Consider the following 19,671-nt stretch of genomic DNA (forward strand, 5'->3'; position numbering starts at 1 on the left):
AGTCAGCAAGGATGGAAAGGCATGAGCGAAGAAATGCCAGTCTGAGAGAGCCTCCTGGTGTGGAAAAGCCCTTGGCAAGTTCCGGAACAATGTGGCAGGAGCCTAAAAGAGGGCGAGGCAGTGGGGCAGGACAGGACTGGTGAGGGAAGGCTGGTGGGATGGGCGCGGCCAGGCTGTGCAGGGGCTTGTCGGCTGCAGGAAGGATTTAAGGCTCTTAGGTTTAATGGGTAACCAGTGATTTTTTTTTTTTAACCAGAGTGTTTTTTAAAGCTTCCTAGTGTTGTAAAAGATCACTCTAACTACTAAGGGAGAGGGAATGGATTAGAGGAGTCAAGGAGTGGTGCACAGAAGCCAGATAAGAGACCAGTAAAATAAATTGCCAGGTGGGATGATGGCCGCTTAGCTAAGGGTGGTAGAAAAGCGGAGGGAGACTAGTATTTAAGAGCTATCCGAGGCAGACTGACAGTGTAGCAGGGAGTTCAGGCCGTGCAGTCACACTCACTCAGCGTGAACCCTGCTACGCACCGCCATGGTGCAGCGCCGTGTGTATGAATACAGCCACCTGCGAGTTCTTGGGTTTGCATCTTGGTTCTGTGTTCTTGGGCAGATGGTGCACCAACTCCTCGCCCCCAACACAGACACACACACACACACAGCCATTACTGAACCACAGAGTTGAAGAGGATGCTTTACACAAGTATCATTGTGCTTTTGCCTTTCTTACAGGTCAGACCTTGCTACACTCTCACCCCATTCCCACTCCTGCAGGATTTCTGAAAACACATCCTCCAGCAACTTTAGCAGGAACAAAGAAACGGAATCTGAGGTGAGGAGCTTGCAGCTTGTACGTTTGGTCTTTGTCACCACAAAACTGATGGCTTTTAAATTATTACAGTATGAGAGCATCAAAAAATGTTCTGCTGAAACAACTTGTGCTCGGCACTAACATAAAGACACATAGCCTGAGCAGCCACATGGTTTGTATTATTCCTAAATTGGTTCCAACGGAAATTTCCTGGAGAAAGTGTTTTGTGGGTAGTTCCTCAGCTATAGGATTCCCCAGTGTGCCGTTCACAAGTTTATTCCAGTGACACTGGGGTTAGAGCTGCCAGCAGTTTTCTGTTTTCAATCAGGTCACTTTCAAATGTCGCCACAAGCATGCGCTGCATCCCTGTGTGCCCCTCAGTGGATATGGGCCCTAAATCCCCCTCAATGCCCCTCCTCCCAAGAGTTTTTCTTCCTTCTCACAGATCTCTTTTTCCACAGCAGGGAAACAGCCCAGCAGGTTGCTGACCTCATCCTCTGATTCATGCTCATCAGTCACGTGTTGATCTTTTTTTCTGTCCCTTTCTCTACAGAATATATTCCATTTCACACTGGTTTCCTAGGAAACCAGCTCTCAAAAACAGAAATAGACTGGGTGGAAAAGAGAATACTCCAAAAATTCCACTTTGCAATGTTTAATAATGAGAGAACCCAGTTACCAGGAGCGGTAGTAAATTTCTGTAACCAAAATGTGTGGACTTTTCCTCTGTAGATTTTAAATTCGTCTTTGGATCATGCCCTAAGGACAGCAACCATTTTGAAACAAACTACTGATCAAATGATTAGAACTATTGCAGAAGATCTTGCCAAAGTACAAAGATGGAGGAAAAAGTTGAAATACTAGTTTGATTCAAGGCAACCAAGGATTAAAAAACAAATGCAGAGAAAACTTGGTCTTCCCTCCAAAGGTATTTTACTTATTATACAACTTATGAAGATGACCTTCTAGAGAAAATACCAAAATTGCAAGAAATGGAGGACACAATTTTTTAAAAAAATGGACCTCTGATTCTTAAAAATCAAAGTCAACACATAATTGTTTAAAAATAAATGTTACTAACTTATAATAAAAGAAATGAAAATAGTAAAATATACTTTAACCTGTCAGTATGGCAAAAACTAAAGTTTGAAAAACCCAGGCTGTGTCAGGGAAGATGGGGGAGATGAGTGCTCTCATACACTGCTGGTAGAAGTACGTATTAGTGCAACTCTGCTGAAAGGCAACTCGATAATTGCTACCAAATTCTACAAATTCTAAAGTATTTACCTTCTGAGCAGCAATTCCATTACTAGGATTTTGCTTTATAAGTCACTCAAACAACATGTCACATAATTTGTATGAGGATGGCCACTGATGGGAAGGGCTCACAAATGGAACACATCTAATATCCTCTGTGATGATTCAAAAACAACGACAGTCGGGACTTCCCTGGTCATCCAGTGGCTAAGGCTCTGAGCTCCCAAAACAGGGGGCCTGGGTTCAATCCCTGGTCAGGGAATTTGATCCCACATGCCTCAATTGAAAGATTCCTGCATGCTGTAACTAAAGATCCTGCATGCTGCAAGGAAGATCAAAGATCCCACGCCTCAACGAAGACTTGGAGCAGCGAAATAAATAAAGGTGAAATTTAATTTCAAAAATGACAGTCATACAGTTAATACTCTGCAGCCACTGAAAAGAATGAGGTGTATAATCTGTAAGATAGTGAAGAAAAGCAAGCTAATAAGAAATATGTGTGACCTCATTTGTTTTTCAAAGAGCATATACCTTTTCTGGAAAGATACACAAAAATATTCAGTGGACTTCTAGGAAATTCAACCGGGAGCCTCAAGAGAGGCTCTTTACTTTTCATTTACTTTCAGTACTTAATGAAATTCTTATGGTTGTTTTATATATTATTTACTTAGAGATCTCCTGAAGTCAGAAATATGGAAAAATAATAGTCCTGGATTAGTGAAATTTACCTAGGCCAAAACTGCATGCAGGGATTAAGTCCTGATTTGCTGCTTTTATGGACTGATGCTCGACCTCCTTAATGACAGAGTAGCAGATTACTGGCTTTCCCTCTTTCCTGGGACTCCATTCACTCCAAATTCAACAAATATTTCCCAACCCCCAGAGCTTCACTTAGTGGTAAGGAGAGTTGAATCCATTCCCGCTTTAAAGATTTCTGTGGTGACCAAGACGGCTACTATTTGTCTAGCTGGCCAGAGGATAAGCTATTTTTAACTTTGGGGCTTGAAAATTAGTTTAGGGTGCCTGGGAAGAGATAAAGAGGCCAGAGTGAGGATACTTCTGACTTCATGGCAAAATTTACTTTAAGTTGTGGCCCTGTGAGGAAGATAGGGAAGACTAGTAATATCATTTTAAGAGAAAAAGGGGAGCCTAAATTGCATGTGCTAAGAGACTTCTAGATTCATCTCATATCTAGATTTAATCATAACTTGATAAAACTCTTTTGGGTGCAGACATCACTAATTTGTGCCCAAGTTTAAAATGACATACTTCTCTGAGTTCTTAAACTTTTGGGGATTCAACCCTCTTTGAGAATTTGATGAAAGTTAGGGAGCCTCCCTGCCCCATGCTCCTCGAAAAGTGATATGAACACACTTGATTCTGCACACAATTTTTTAAAAGTTCGTGGAGACCTGAAGCAAATCCATGGCATCCCAAGTTAGAAGGGACTGCCATAAACGAATGTCCCTTACCCCACAAATTAACCTTTATAGAAACTTACTATTGTAATTATTTATTTAAAAATATGGCCCATCCCTGCCTTATTAAACCACATTCCAAGTATAATTTATATTTCCTTGATGAGTGAGTATCATTATAAACAATCACTGAATCATCTAATCCAAGAAACAGAAATCAGGCCATGTCCTTAAGGAATTCTGGAAAAGAGCTAGACTCTGATTTATAAGGATAATTTTATATTTACTGACTCAGTAGTTTTTGGCTGTCTTCTCCCTCTGGACACTTCTTTGATAGCTCTCTTCTAATTCTGCTGCAATAATAAGCCAGAAGAACAAGCTTCTAAAGTAAAAGTAATTATATCTAGGACTTCCCTGGCAGATCAGTGGTTAAAACTCTTCCAATTCAGGGGACACAAGTTCAATTCCTGGTCAGGGAACTAAGATCCTGCATGACAGGTGGTGCAGCCAAAAAATTTTTTAAAAAGTAATTGTGTATCTAACACTGAGTCCAGGGACTCAGCAGCGTGAGTGGGACTCTTGGTAGAAGGCGTTTACTGTCTGAGTTAACTATTAGATTTTACAAATGAAAATTCATCTTCTTAACATTCAATTGTAAAATAGGAATATATATTTAATAACAAAAATGTTGTTTTGGTAGAACTTTTACTGTGGGAGGAAAACATTTCTTGTTCCTTTGATTTTAAAAGAAATCCACCTGCATTCTGAAGGGACTCACAAAGGGTACAAATACCTATAGCAGAACTGAGTTACAGAAGCATCACAAGTTACCAAACACACCACCAGGATCTGGCCCACTTGGATTTAGCTCAAATTCAAGAATTTTTGTCAACTGCTATTTTTCTTATTTAGTTTTTGTGAATATGACGGAATGATATGAATCCACTACACTTTACAAACCAAGTGCATCTCAACAGGAAGCAAAAATGTGCTTCATAGATTGTGAGTCAATCATTTCAGTTAGGAGCAACAACAAAAGTGTTTTTTCAGGGTCTTTGTACCAGAATCTGCAATTGTTCAACCTAACAAGGGTGTGGTGGGTGGGGAATCAGTTTATACTAGGAATTTATGTGTAATGACCTCTTACATCTTCAAATTCAGTAAGAAATTCAAGAAACAAAGGGTCTCTCCAACTCTAAGTCTAAAATGTATATGAAATGTAGGCCTAAAGGATCTCTTCTCAGAGTGACAGGACACAGTGACCACTGAGGTCTGAAGTGACTGAATGGACCAATGTTTGCTGTTATCACACTCCTAGTTCCATTTGTCACAGGGCATTGGATTAGTATGGATATGTTCCATACATGTACTAAACCTGGACAGATAGCTAGCAAGGCATATGAAGATCTCAGATAAAATGCAGACACCAAAAAATTAGCCTTCTCCCTGGCAGTGTACTGTTCTCATGCTTAACATTCAAAGAAAGCTGTTTATTAGACTGGTGGTTGCCAAGGGAGAGGGGGGTGGAGGAGGGATAGAGTGTTGGGATTGGCAGATATAAGCTTTTATATAAAGCATGGATAAACAACAAAGTCTTATTGTATAGCACAGAGAACCATAGTCACTATCCAAAAGTGTACATGTATATATAATTGAATCATTTTGCTGTACAACAGCAATTAATACCTTGTAAATCAACTATACTTCAATTAAAAACAGAAACAAAGAAAAGTTTATTAATGTCAAACTTTTCCTCTCCACATATACATGTCATCCAGGTTAAATTATATAAACTTTTTGTACCTTAGCTTTCCTAAGCTTTAAAATGGAGATGATAATATTGCCTATTTTCAAAGGATTAAATGAGAAGATTAAATGATGTAATATAAGCACTTAGAAACAGTGCCTCACATATAAAGCATTTGCACATTATTATTAGCATTACTTAGTAAAATAGCAAGTTCTGAAGTTGATATGTCAAAACAGTAACTTTCCTATATATAAAAAAAATCTGTCTGAAAAACATGATAGAAGAGCCAACTTACGTGGAACCATGAAAAATACTATGGCAATACGCAATACCCGTATAAAGAAAATAATGATTCTTAAGGTCGTCTTTTCCCTGAATTAACATCTAAGTTTACTATGAACCTAATGAAAATATCAAAATAACTTTTGCTATTAACAAAATGATGCTAAAGTTCACTTTTTAAAAATGCAATACCCAGAGAATTTCTGAAAAAAATAACAGTAATTCTGGTATGGGTGGAATAGAGATTATGTCCACCTATTAACACAACATGAATTAAAATAGGGAGGGACTTCCCTGGTGGCCCACTGGTAAGACTCCACGCTCCCAATGCAGGGAGCTCAGGTCTGATCCCTGGTTGGACCTAAGAGTTCACATGGTAAGAGTTCACATGCTCCAACCAAGACTCCCCCATGCAGCACAAAGATCAAAAATCCTGTGTGCCACAACCAAGTCTCAGCACAGCCAAATAAAATAATAATGATTAATAAATTAGACAGAGGGACTTCCCTGGGGGCCCAGTGATTGAGACTTTACCTTCCAGTGCAGCAGGTGCAGGTTTGATCCCTGGTTGGGAAGCTGGGATCCCACATGCCTTGCAGCCAAAAGGCCACCACAGAACAGAAGCAATGTTGTAAAAAATTCAATAAAGACTTTAAAAAAGTGGTCCACGTTAAAAAAAAAAAATTCTAAAATAGGGAATAAACTGGGAGATTGGGATTGACATATATATTCTACTAAATATAAAATGGATAACTAATAGGGACCTACTGAATAGCATAGTAAACTCTATAATAGGAAAACTCTTACATGGGAAAAGCAGCTAAAGAGTGGATAGATATATAACTGATTCACTTTCCTGCACACCTGGAAATCAACTGTAGTCCAATAGAAATTTTACAATATAAAATAGAAGGAAATAAAACAAACTACAAATCAATAAAAAAGAATGTAGAAACAGACCAAAATTCAAACTTAGTTTATGAGCAAGGTATTTCAGATTAATTGGGGAAAGAGGGATTGCCCAATAAAATTTGGTACGGTGTCTATTTAGAAAGAAAGAAAGATGGATCTCTGTTAAATACTGTATCAGTCAGGGTTCTCTGAAGGAACAGAAACTCCTCTAGATATTTTAAGAAGAGAGTGTTTTAATATAGAGAATTTAGTCCTTAAAAATCATGGGAAAAGCTGCAGGGGAAGAAACTTGGGACTCTGTTTTTAGTCTCACGGTGTATCACAATCCGACCCAGGGAATAGGAAGGTAGTGCCACCAGCTGCCACCAGACTGCCTCATATCCATGAAGCAGGTGACAGACACTGAAGCGTGGAGTCTGGTTGCTACAAACAACTCCTGTGGGTAGGAACTCACGTGTCCACTGGCACGGCCACAGCAGATGGCCTCTGCCTCCTTTCTACCTTCAAAACCGCGACCAAATACAAATATAGAGACAGGCAGAATCTAACCTGTTCAGAACCTCACTTACCTTTGAGTCTGAAAAACTTCTTTTTAGCTTTTCATCCCTTGTGATGTGGAATGGGGAGGCATGGGACATAATGCCAAATGCTAAGAGACATATCTAGCATACACTCTCATACTAAAATCAATTCCGGAGGGATGGTGAGAGTTACCTATGAAAAATAAAATCAACCTATCAAAATGCTCTAGAAGATTAATCGGTCAATTTACAACCTTGGGTGCAAAGATAGCTCTAAGTACAATACAAGTTTGGAGGCCATAAAGGAAAAGTGATAGATTTATCTAAATAAAAATTTTAAATGGTGGTATCAGTACTTTAAATGCACAAACATTTTGACAGCTATGTCCTCACTAGAAATTTAAAGAAATATTTGTGTAAGTTTGCAAAGGTATGTACCCAAACAATGCAGCATTATTTGTAAGAGCAAAATTCTGAAGGTAAGTGATATATAAAATTAGGGTCCATTATATGACAGAACACAATGAGATCAGGTAAAAGGAGAGATCGGGAATGGAGAGGAGGGGTTCCCTTTGTGTAACATATGTACACCCATATCCTCACATTATCCAACCTTATGCAAAGACTACATCATTATCATCTAAGTCAAAAGGAGTTACCTTGGTGGAAAGATTATGATACATTCTTTTACCTCTTTGCAATTCTCTTAGAAATTTAAAGTTTTCCAATGTTCCCATCCTCCCCGCCAAAAAACAAAGATAATTTTTGTAAGTATGTATTTATTTTCTCTTAGACTGTTCATGATTATTTGTTTACTAAACATTTCAAAATTATATAAAATTGTGTTTTTTAGAAATATCTAGCAAGACAGTAAATGCTTTAAAATATTTCAATTAATGATTGAATTACTTTACATATAAAAGAAATGAATTTCAGTTGAAAGAAAAACTGCACTTTTAGGAAATCATTCTATTATACATACAAATTTACAGTTTTCACTTTTATAATCTTTTCATTTAAAATCATTGTTTCCCCAAAAACTATATTCCAGCATAAGACAGACAAGTATCTAATAAGTAATTAATATGTACATAGGTAGGCTGTGAAAAATTACCCACAACTGTAATATATTCTGTTCCAAAGCTGAAAACATTTCCTTTTAGAAAGCATTTTAACATTTCTTCTCATCATCCACAAAGCAGCAACAATATTTAAATTAAAAATGGCAAATCCAATGATATGTAATTATAACAGTCCCTTAAGAAATACATCTGAAAGTCATTATTCCTTAAAATATTTACACTGTTTAAATTACATGAGAGCAACAATGTCTCGATCTATGTTAGTTGAACAAATTAATAAGAATCTCTAAATTGCTCCCCACCCAAAATGTTATTCATCTTTAGTAAAGGAGACTTTATCCTTGGGCTTATTCAGCATCTTTATATCATCCAACAGCTTTCTGGGTGTTAAAATATGCGTGGATCCTGGAAGAAGAGGAAAAGATAAATCTTCAGAGGCAAGCAGTCAAATCAATTTTCCCTGGCTAACCAAATTGCCTTGTCCTTCAAATATACAAAGTACAGTAGCTTGGGGCAGCTTAACAAAATTTCTGTAGGATGCCTTCCTAAACTATAATATTTTAATCCTTCTTCTTCATTAAGCACATTCAGTAACCCTTTACAAACAATGCCCACTACTATACTTTGTACTGTAGTTACCACTTTGTACTATATATTGATACAGTGAAGAGCAAAATCGGAGGTTAGCCTGTCCCCCTGACAGAACAGCAAGAGTCACTGTGAATTCAGTCACAGAGAACTGCTAAGCAGAACCATAGACTGAAGCTTGATGTACAAATGCTCCATCTCCACGGGTCAGGAGAGTTTAGGTGTCAGTGGCTTTGACTGAAATTCTTAAAACGAAATTCCATACAGGCTGGCCAAAGTCGGGTCCACAGCCACAAAACATTTCAAAATATTTCTGTAGTAGAAATAAATGTTTCAAAAAGTATTTAATCATGAAAGCAAGAAAAGGATAGGATGAAATATTTTTAAGGATATATTTAATGATATTTAAAGGAATGCAATATTCCTGAAACTCATTCTCTCAAAATCAGAATTGTAATTTTAAAAAATCATCAAAAGGTCAACCAGGAAAAAACTGGTACATCGGATAAAACGCACTGATTCAAAAAATATTTTTTTGCACTCAACAATTTAGTTCTAAATGTAAAATGAGAAGATAAAGTTTTACATATATATTTTTGCATCTAAGAGTTTGTTTTAAAAAAATAAAAGGAAAACACAAGTCTTACCAATAATAACTTCACAGGACTTATGTGCCTGAGAAACTTCATAAGCACAACGCATTTCAGAGTATGTAATTCCTCCGATCACAAAAACAATCAGCTTAGACCCATTTTTTCGATCCTCTAAATAACTAGTTCTGGGTTTCTGCCGAGCACTAAAAAATCAAACATGAACACGTTAAAAATATTTCCAAAGCCATACTGCTTAGTCTTTTAGAAAAGCCTAACTCAGGCAAACTCAAATTTGGCACCAACTGCATTGATTTTAAGAAAATGACTTTAAAAAAATAAATAAGAAAATGACTTAACTATGGTATGACTGGAGCACCATGAGCTAGGCAGGAGAGCCCCAATTTAAGCTCAATTTTGATCTGAAAGAGTTTGGACAAATGACTCATAATCTTAGCATGTTTACCTATAAAACAGAGCTATGTGTGTGTGTGTGTGCTCAGTCGTGTCCAACTCTTTGCGATCCCATGTACTACATCCTACCAGGCTCCTCTATCCATGGGACTTTCCAGGCAAGAATATTGGAGTGGGTTGCCATTTCCTCCTCCAGGGGACTCCCAACCCAGGCATCAAAGCTGCGTCTCCTGTGTCTCCAGCACTGCAGGTGGATTTTTTACCTCTGAGCCATCTGGGAAGCCCAAAACAGAGCTAAAGGCCTGTCTTATTTATTTCAGATAAATACACAGTACACCTGGGAAGTCTATGACTTACTAAAGTTAAATAAAAGCAGGGTGGGTTACATTGAGACAGTAGTAGAGTTTCATAGACATAGAGGAGGTGGGGGAAGCAGTGGTACTGATTTGGAGCTAACGTGGTACTGGGACGTCCCTTATTGGAACTCAGTGAAGTACTGAGATATCCAGATATCCAGATAGGAGATATCCAGCACATATCTGCACACCTGTGTTCAATGCAGTATAATTCACAATAGTGAAGATATAAAAATAACCTAAATGGCCATCAATGAACAAACTGACCAAAAAAAATTGTGTATATATACTGTAGAATATTGTTCATCCTTAAAAAAGCAGCAAATTCTTCCATCTGCAACACGAATAAACTGGGAGGAAATTATGCTAAGTAAAATAAGGCAGACTCAGAAAGACTGCACGATCTCACTTACATGTGGAATCTAAAACAGTCAAACTTACAGAAGCAGAGAGAAGAATGCTGGTGGTCAGGGAAGGTGGGCAGGGGAAGAGAATGAGACAATATTGGTCAAAAGGGCACAAAATTTCAACCATGCAAGATGAGTAAGTTCTAGAGATCTAATATAGAGCATGGAGACTATAGTTAACAAAACCATACTGTATATTTGAAATATGCTAAGAGGACAGATTTTAATTAAGTCTTCTTGCCACAAAAAAAGAAAGGAAAGAAGGAAAATGGTTAATTATGTGTATGTGGAGGTGATGGATATAATAACTAGCTTGTGGTGATTTCACAATGCATATATATCAAAACATCAAGCTGTATACCTTAAACATATGCAACATTATGAAATCAATTACCTCAAATATGCTGGTTTAAAAAAAAAAAAGAGCAATGTGGGTTCCAATTCTGATTCTGCTTCTTTTTAATTCTGTATTATTTTTAGCAAGTTACTTAACCTCTCTCTAAACCTCAAGGGTTGTTTTCAAGATTAAATGCAATGATATACAGAATACACTGTATGGAATCTGATACTGGGAAACCACTAAATAAACAGCTGTTATTTCTACCTCCTCCCCACTTAGAATGCTCTAGATCTGCACTGATCAAGATAGTAGTCACTAGCCACATGAGGAAATTTAACTAAAATTAAAAATTCAGTTTCTTAGTCACACTAGCTACAAATCAAGTGCTCAACAGTTACATAAGGGTAGTGGTTAGGACAGTGCAGATAAAGGACATTCCATTATTGTAAGAAAGTTCTATTGGGTCGGTTCAGTTCAGTCACTCAGTCGTGTCCGACTCTTTGAGACCCCATGAATCGCAGAACACCAGGCCTCCCTGTCCATCACCAACTCCCGGAGTTTACTCAAACTCATGTCCATCGAGTTATCTCATCCTCTGTCATCCCCTTCTCCTCCTGCCCACAATCCCTCCCAGCATCAGGGTCTTTTCCAATGAGTCAACTCTTCGCATGAGGTGGCCAAAGTATCGGAGCTTCAGCTTCAGCATCAGTCCTTCCAATGAACACCCAGGACTGATCTCCTTTAGGATGGACTGATTGGATCTCCTTGCAGTCCAAGGGACTCTCAAGACTCTTCTCCAACACCACAGTTCAAAAGCATCAAGTTTTCGGCACTCAGCTTTCTTCACAGTCCAACTCTCACATCCATTCATAACCACTGGAAAAACCATAGCCTTGACTAGACAGACCTTTGTTGGCAAAGTAATGTCTCTGCTTTTTAATATATTATCTAGGTTGGTCATAACTTTCCTTCCAAGGAGTAAGCGTCTTTTAATTTCATGGCTGCAATCACCATCTGCAGTGATTTTGGAGCCCAAAAAAGTAAAGTCTGACACTGCTTCCACTGTTTCCCCATCTTTTTCCCATCAAGTGATGGAACCAGATGCCATGATCTTAGTTTTCTGAATGTTGAGCTTTAAGCCAACTTTTTCACTCTCCTCTTTCACTTTCATCAAGAGGCTTTTCAGTTCCTCTTCACTTTCTGACATAAGGGTGGTGTCATCTGCATATCTGAGGTTATTGATATTTCTCCAGGCAATCTTGATTCCAGCTTGTGCTTCTTCCAGCCCAGCGTTTCTCATGATGTACTCTGCATATAAGTTAAATAAGCAGGGTGACAATATACAGCCTTGTCTTACTCCTTTTCCTATTTGGAACCAGTCTGTTGGTCCATGTCCAGTTCTAACTGTTGCTTCCTGATCTGCATACAGGTTTCTCAAGAGGTGAGTCAGGTGGTCTGGTATTCCCATCTCTTTTAGAATTTTCCACAGTTCCTTATGATCCACACAGTCAAAGGCTTTGGCATAGTCAATAAAGCAGAAATAGATGTTTTTCTGGAACTCTCTTGCTTTTTCAATGATCCAGCGGATGTTGGCAGTTTGATCGCTGGTTTCCTCTGCCTTTTAAAACCAGCTTGAACATCTGGAAGTTCACGGTTTATGTATTGCTGAAGCCTGGCTTGGAGAATTTTGAGCATTACTCTACTAGCGTGTGAGATGAGTGCAATTGTGTGGTAGTTGAATTGCATTCTTTGGGATTGCCTTTCTTTGGGATTGGAATGAAAACTGACCTTTTCCAGTGGCCACTGCTGAGTTTTCCAAATTTGCTGGCATATTGAGTGCAGCACTTTCACAGCATCATCTTTCAGGATTTAAATAGCTCAACTGGAATTCCATCACCTCCACTAGCTTTGTTCGTAGTGATGCTTTCTAAGGCCCACTTGACTTCACATTCCAGGATGTCTGGCTCTAGGTGAGTGATCACACCATCGTGATTATCTGGGTCGTGAAAATCTTTTTTGTACAGTTCTTCTGTGTATTCTTGCCAGCTCTTCTTAATATCTTCCGCTTCTGTTAGGTCCATACCATTTCTGTCCTTTATTGAACCCATCTTTGCATGAAATGTTCCCTTGATATCTCTAATTTTCTTGAAGAGATCTCTAGTCTTTCCCATTCTGTTGTTTTCCTCTATTTCTTTGCATTGATCGCTGAGCAAGGCTTTCTTATCTCTCCTTGCTATTCTTTGGAACTCTGCATTCAAATGGGAATATCTTTCCTTTTCTCCTTTGCTTTTCAGTTCTCTTCTTTTCCCAGCTATTTGTAAGGCCTCCTCAGACAGCCATTTTGCTTTTTTGCATTTCTTTTTCTTGGGGATGGTCTTGATCCCTGTCTTCCTATACAATGTCACGAACCTCCGTCCATAGTTCATCAGGCACTCTATCAGATCTAGTCCCTTAAATCTATTTCTCACTTCCACTGGATAGTCATAAGGGATTTGATTTAGGTCATACCTGAATGGTCTAGTGGTTTTCCCTACTTTCTTCAATTGAAGTCTGAATTTGGCAATAAGGAGTTCATGATCTGAGCCACAGTCAGTTCCTGGTCTTGTTTTTGCTGACTGTACAGAGCTTCTCCATCTTTGGCTGCAAAGGATATAATCAATCTGATTTCAGTGTTGACCATCTGGTGATGTCCACGTGTAGAGTCTTCTCTTGTGTTGTTGGAAGAGGGTGTTTGCTATGACCAGTGCGTTCTCTTGGCAAAACTCTATTAGCCTTTGCCCTGCTTCATTCCATACTCCAAGGCCAAACTGGTAGCATTGCTTTAAGTCATAAAAATCACTATATTTGTTCCCATACCCACTGGTAAAAATTCTGAGCTTTTATTTGAAAACTAAGTATTTTAAAATAAACATTTATGTAATCTATTAAAAATAGGTCTAAGTTATATATGTGTTCTAGTAAAATAAACCTTAACTTCTCCTTTTCCTAGTGTAAGAATAAGATCCAATGTATTATCTTATACCCAACTTTGGAAACCATATTCTAGATACCTCTAATACATACAATATAGGATATCATGGTAAGCTTTTAATAATGTTCTCAGTCTAGCCTTTTGGATGGTAATTTCCATCTGCCATTGTAAGGAATGATGAGGTAGTAAACAACAGAAAAAGGAAAGAGATTTAGTAGCTGGTTTTGAAAGGTGAAAGAAGAACAAGACACATTCTTGGTTTCCGTACAGAATAAATCAAGGACATGCTAAAAGTACAACTGTAGTTTAAAAATGTCCAAAAAAGGCAAGATAAAGCTAGAAAGCAAAAGAAAAACAAGTAATATTTGCTCAAAATGATTATGCGATTCTAACAATTTTTAAACTTCTGAATAGCATTTCAGGACAATAGGATTACATTTAATGTGTTTCATATGTATGTCTAAGACACTGTACTAGTTTTATACTCTGAAAGACACATAAATGATTAAATCTCCATATCTTAGAACTCTCACTCTAGAAATCACCTAGAAGCTCCTGTTAAAATAAGAGCAAACATCTTTTTAAAAGCATAGCTGAAAGATGCATATGCAAGACCTCTCTGAAGGTAACACTCTCGATCCTGGGTACTGAAATAAGCTCAGACTCCAAAACAACAAAGCACATGAGGAAATAAGCAACCGTAAGTGTCTGCAGAAATGAAAAGCAGTACAATTAGAACCCAAAGAATGTCAGATGTTGAATTTAGTAAATTTTAGTATTTATTGTTTTAGTGAAAAATAGACTAAGTATGTTGAAAATAATAAAGTAGAATAGAAAGCAGACAAAATAAGGACAAGGAAATCCAAGCATATCTGAAAAAGAAACAAGGACAATTTCTAAAAAAAATAAATAAATAAGGAAAAGTAAAGTCAATGAACAGAGAAACTAAAAAATAAATAAATATAGCTTACTCAGCAGTTTAGGCACAAATTTAAGACAGAACTAAAGAATTCAAAATTAAATCCAAAGAAAACTTTCTAAAATGAAACACAAAAAGTAAAATAAATATTAAAACTCAAGAGATATTACAAGGCATGAAAATAATATGAGATGTTTGAATAAAACAAGAATTTATGAAAGATACGAAACCTCAGATTTTAGGAAATACATTTGACTCCCAATGAAAGAAATACAAATAAGCCCTCAGGTAGACACAGCATAGGGAATGTACAGAATAACAAAGACAAAAAGCAACCAGAGAGAAAATGCAAATTACCTATATAAAAGTATGACAAAACTGACAGAAAACACCCCACCCCCATACATACACCTTCCCAAGAGCTAAAATGGAAACCAAGAAACAGCAGAATAACACCTCAGTGTTGCGTGAAAATTACCATGAGCCTAGAAATTCAAAGCTAACATGTAAGAACAATAATAAAGACATTTTCAGACAGACAAAACCATAGAGACCCTACCACTGACAGACCCACACTGAAGAAATTTCTAAAGGATACACATCAGAAAAGAATATAACTGAGCTCAAAAAAGGGGATGTAAGCAGAAGTGGTACACAACATAACTGGTTAACATGTACATAAAACTAAAAAAAATGCTCATCATTAATTCTGGAAATAAAAAAGACATAAGGTAAAACAATAAAGAATTAAGAGAACATTTAAGGAGTGTGTAGTTTGAATTAAGTTTTCTAAGGCTCTGTACTGTTGATCAAGAGGGCAAAGATACTAATCTCAAACTTTGGTGAGTCAAAGATGTGTATTATAATTCTAAAGATAACTGCTATGAAAGTACAAATAAGCTATGTAACTTCTAAAATAGGAGAAAAGGAAAAAATATAACTAAATAAAAGGTCCTTAGACCAAAAGAATTACCCTAAAGAAATACTCAAACACACGTAAATGTTTAAGAATGCTCACTGCATATTGTTAGGAAGGGTGCTAGTTTTGACCTAGTCTAAATTTCCATTGTGTGGAAAATAAATGAATAAACTGTGATAATCATATAAGAATATATCAAACAGCAGTAAAAAATTTATACATGTATCAATTTGGGATAAATATCACAAGGATAATGTTGAGAGAAACTTAAAAGCAAGTTGCAGGACTTCCCTGGTGATACAGTGGATAAGAATCTGCCTGCCAATGCAGGGGACATGGGTTTGATCCCTGGTTCGGGAAGATCCCACATGCTGCAGAGCAACTAAAGCCCATGCTCTAGAGCCCTTGAGTTGCAACTACTGAGCCCATAAGTGGCAACTACTGAAACCCGCATGTCACAACTACTGAGCCTGCGTGCTGCAACTTTGAAAGCCCATGAACCCTGAGCCTGTAGCAACACGGGAAGCCCTGCAATGAGAAGCCCACGTACAACAAAGAGTGGCCTCTGCTCACCAAACTAGAAAAAGCCTGTACACAGCAACGAAGACCCAGTGCAACCAAAAATAAATAAATAAATAGATTAAAAAAAAAAGTTGCAGGAAGACACAACATGACACCATTTATTTTAAGATTAAAAATACCAAAACAGCTTGGGGTCATGATAGAGTAAGATGGTCAGAAGACTGCCCACTAAGAAAACAAGTATAAACCTGGAGGAAATCGTGGGGAAAGAAACCATTTCAGATCACTTGGGAAAATGAACCACAGGCAAACGACAAATTAAGAAGCATTTACTCTTAAAAAATGCTAGTATACAGGTTAAGAATGGTGGTGGTGACTATGCGACCTTTTGGCCTGAGGTTATATCCAACCTGCATAGTTCTTCCAACTCAGCAAAAACTGTACTGACTTCAAGCTGGCTGAGAGAACCACCAATTCTACTCCTGAGGTGGAAGACTTGATACAAGGTAGGAAGCAAAGCGAGTACAAAATCCTACAGCTTTGCCAGTTAAAAATGGCAGACCTGGTTTAGAGTAGAAGACCTGCGGCGTTGGTGGCAGAACACCTTGGTCCCAGGATGGGATAGGCGGCATATCAGCCAGAAATTTAATGGGAAAACTCTGAGAGTAAGAAAGCCAAAGAAGACAAAGTCCCCCCACATCCTTAGCTGACTGCCAAATTACACCTGTGCCAGGGTAAGCCAGAGAAAGCCTAAGGAAAAAAATAGGAAAAAAAGAAGGGGGATAGTGGGGAGAAGACTCAAGAACTGACTATGACTTGTAATGCAGTCTTATCCCACAATCAGATTGATCAGCAGTCAACAGAAGATTTACAGGCTTGAGGTGTCTAAATACAACCTCTGCCTAGATAACTGGCTGACCTCTAAACTATCCAGACATAGGGCAACCACTAGGAACCAAGCTAAAAAATTAAATTTAAAATAAAAAAAGCCCTACAATGACATCAGTGGCTAAACTGCAAGGGGGCATTGATCCCACAGCTTAAATCTATACAAGTTACTAAAACAAAAAACAACTTAGAGTTGCTGTTATATAATACAGTATCTTAAAGGCCTAATTTTCAGCCAAAAATTAGTAGATGTGTAAGAAAACAATAAAGGGTGATCCACATGCTGGGAAAAAAATCCATCAACAGAAACTAACTCTAAGTGAATCCAGATGTTGGATTTAGCAGACTTCAAAGATACTATTATAAATATAATCAAATAATTAAAGAAAATTATGCTAACACTATGTTAATCAATGGAGAATTTCAAAAGAGAAATGGAAAGTAAAAAAGAAGCAAATGGAAATTCAAAAGGTGATTAGTATAATAATGAAATGAAAAATTCAGTAGATGGGCTCAATAGCAGATTTGAGATGTCAGACTAAAGAATCAAAGAACTGAAGATGGATCAATAGATATTAGCATATCTGAAAAACAGAAAGAAAAAAGGTGGAAGAAAGGTAAACAGAGCTTCAGTGACCCATAAGACAAAAGTCAAACTTTCCAACATCTGAGTGATGGAGTTTCAAAAGCAGAAGAGGGAGAAAGAAGCGGGCAGAAAAAATTTGAAGAAACAGCAACTGAAAACTTCCCAAATTTTGATGAGAACTATTAACATGTAAATCCAAGAAAATTCAACTAACCCCAGGAATAACAAACACAAAAAGAACTCCACTTAGGCACATAATAGTTAAACTGCTAAAAGCCAAAGACCAGTAGAAAAATCCTGCAAAACAAAACTCTATACATTGTTTAGAATACAAATATATATAGAAAATGTATGAAGATATATAGGTCAATGATGATCAGCAAATTCAAGATAGTGAAGAAGGGAGAATAATAAAAATCAGAGAGTGATATATAGGAAGCTTGAACTGTACTTAAACTGATTCATTTGTTAATCTGGGCACCAAGTATAGGGTATGCATTATAATACTATCTATAGCTTTCTGAATGCTTCAAGTATTCTCTCACCAAAAGTCATCAAAAAGGATATGTCATCTGCTAATGTGAAGAAAAAAAAAGATAAAGGGAGAAACTCTTCTCTAGTTTCATGAAAATATTTTTTATAATAAAGCACATTTTCATATTGCCTATCTGTGTGTATGTGTGTCTGTATGTCAGTCACTCAGTCATGTCCGGCTCTTTGTGACTGCATGGACTTTTCTGTCCGTGGAATTTTCCTGGCAAGAATATTGGCGTGAGTTGCCATTTCCTACTCCAGGGGATCTTCCCAACCAGGGATTAAACCCAAGTCTCTTACACTGGCAGGAGGATTCTTTACCACTCTGCCACTTGGGAAGTCCCATTGCTTATCTGGATTCATTTAAGACAGGTTACAGTTAAAGAAAAACTACCTTTTAAGTGACTACATGCTTCAAGGAGAGTTATCAATATAGGAATATCTGTGTACCATTTTAATTATTAGTCTGCAATATCATAGTGAAAATTTCACTGACTTTCATTTATAGATTTTACCTTACAGCTCCTGAGCCATTCCAGACTGCTGGGCACTGGGAACAATATGGCCACTCTTTTGAATCTAATCTGTTATCAATGGCATCCTAGGGAAGATAAGAATTAAAACCATCAAGAAGATGCTATAAACGCCAAGATTTTGTTTGTTTTACATAAAACTCAAAACTTGTATTTACAATTAAAGAACATAAGGATACATATTTAATAAAATAAGGTTAGCCCTCTTTTTGAAACTCACAAATCTTATTTGCTACAAAATTAATGCAATTATTAAACCAATATTTATTGCATGCCTACATTTCTTATCTGGAGGATTCTCCCTTTGGTGTGAAAATCTCAGGTACTTTATCAGGGTCTTTATCTCAAGAATGCTAGGGGTTTCTAAATACCATCTTAATCCTGACAGACCTCTTAGGCTACCAGAGTCCAGGCCTTGCCCTTCATAAGTGAAATTGCTCAGTCGTGTCCGACTCTTTGCGACCCCATGGACAATAGCCTACCAGGCTCCTTCGTCCATGGGATTTTCCAGGCAAGAATACTGGAGTGGGTTACCATTTCCTTCTCCAGGAGATCCTCCCGACCCAGGGATTGAACCCGGGTCTCCCACATTGTAGGTAGACACCTTTACCATCTGAGCCACCAGATGGCCCTATGAAGGGCACTATGCCCTTCATAGTGATGGCTTTAAAACAAAACGTGCATCCTGGCCTAGGTGTATTCAAGACCATCTGATGAGATGGAAGAAGTTTCCTTTTCATTTAAAAATGTTTCCTTATGATATTTTTGTGTATGTGTATAATACACACATAGTGTTTTATCAGTACAGCATTTATATAGTTTATAAATAAATATATATAGTGTTTTAATCAGTACAGCACTTACATAATTTATATATAGGCACATACTGTAGGCTCCTGATCACATTTATTATGAGAAAGTGTGCATAATTAAAAGTTTGGAGACCACCAATTTAGAACACCACAGCTTTAGAACATGGTCGCAAAAACAGTAACAATAAGTAGGAATGGACACAAGGTACTCAGTAGTCCTAGAATCTTTCAATAAGACTGCAAGATGTGAAGAAGCAAAGCTTCA

General features: G+C 37.5%; 2 protein-coding genes across 2 annotated transcripts in view; one reads left to right on the plus strand and one right to left on the minus strand.

Annotated features, from left to right (window-relative positions):
• AKNAD1 (AKNA domain containing 1) overlaps positions 1 to 2,195 on the plus strand; it is a 43,270-nt gene extending 41,075 nt beyond the window's left edge. Inside the window, exons 15-16 of the mRNA XM_043448753.1 lie at positions 727 to 826; positions 1,538 to 2,195. Of these exons, the coding sequence (XP_043304688.1) occupies positions 727 to 826; positions 1,538 to 1,669 (232 nt within the window). The 3' untranslated portion in view covers positions 1,670 to 2,195. The remainder of the gene's footprint in view (positions 1 to 726; positions 827 to 1,537) is intronic.
• A 5,512-nt stretch (positions 2,196 to 7,707) lies between these two features.
• STXBP3 (syntaxin binding protein 3) overlaps positions 7,708 to 19,671 on the minus strand; it is a 54,861-nt gene continuing 42,897 nt past the window's right edge. Inside the window, exons 17-19 of the mRNA XM_043460470.1 lie at positions 18,577 to 18,662; positions 9,263 to 9,411; positions 7,708 to 8,432 (exon numbers count right to left, since the gene is read on the minus strand). Of these exons, the coding sequence (XP_043316405.1) occupies positions 8,338 to 8,432; positions 9,263 to 9,411; positions 18,577 to 18,662 (330 nt within the window). The 3' untranslated portion in view covers positions 7,708 to 8,337. The remainder of the gene's footprint in view (positions 8,433 to 9,262; positions 9,412 to 18,576; positions 18,663 to 19,671) is intronic.

This window comes from Cervus canadensis, chromosome 2 (genome assembly GCF_019320065.1).
Source record: "Cervus canadensis isolate Bull #8, Minnesota chromosome 2, ASM1932006v1, whole genome shotgun sequence".
In the NCBI taxonomy this organism is placed as follows: Eukaryota; Metazoa; Chordata; class Mammalia; order Artiodactyla; family Cervidae; genus Cervus; species Cervus canadensis.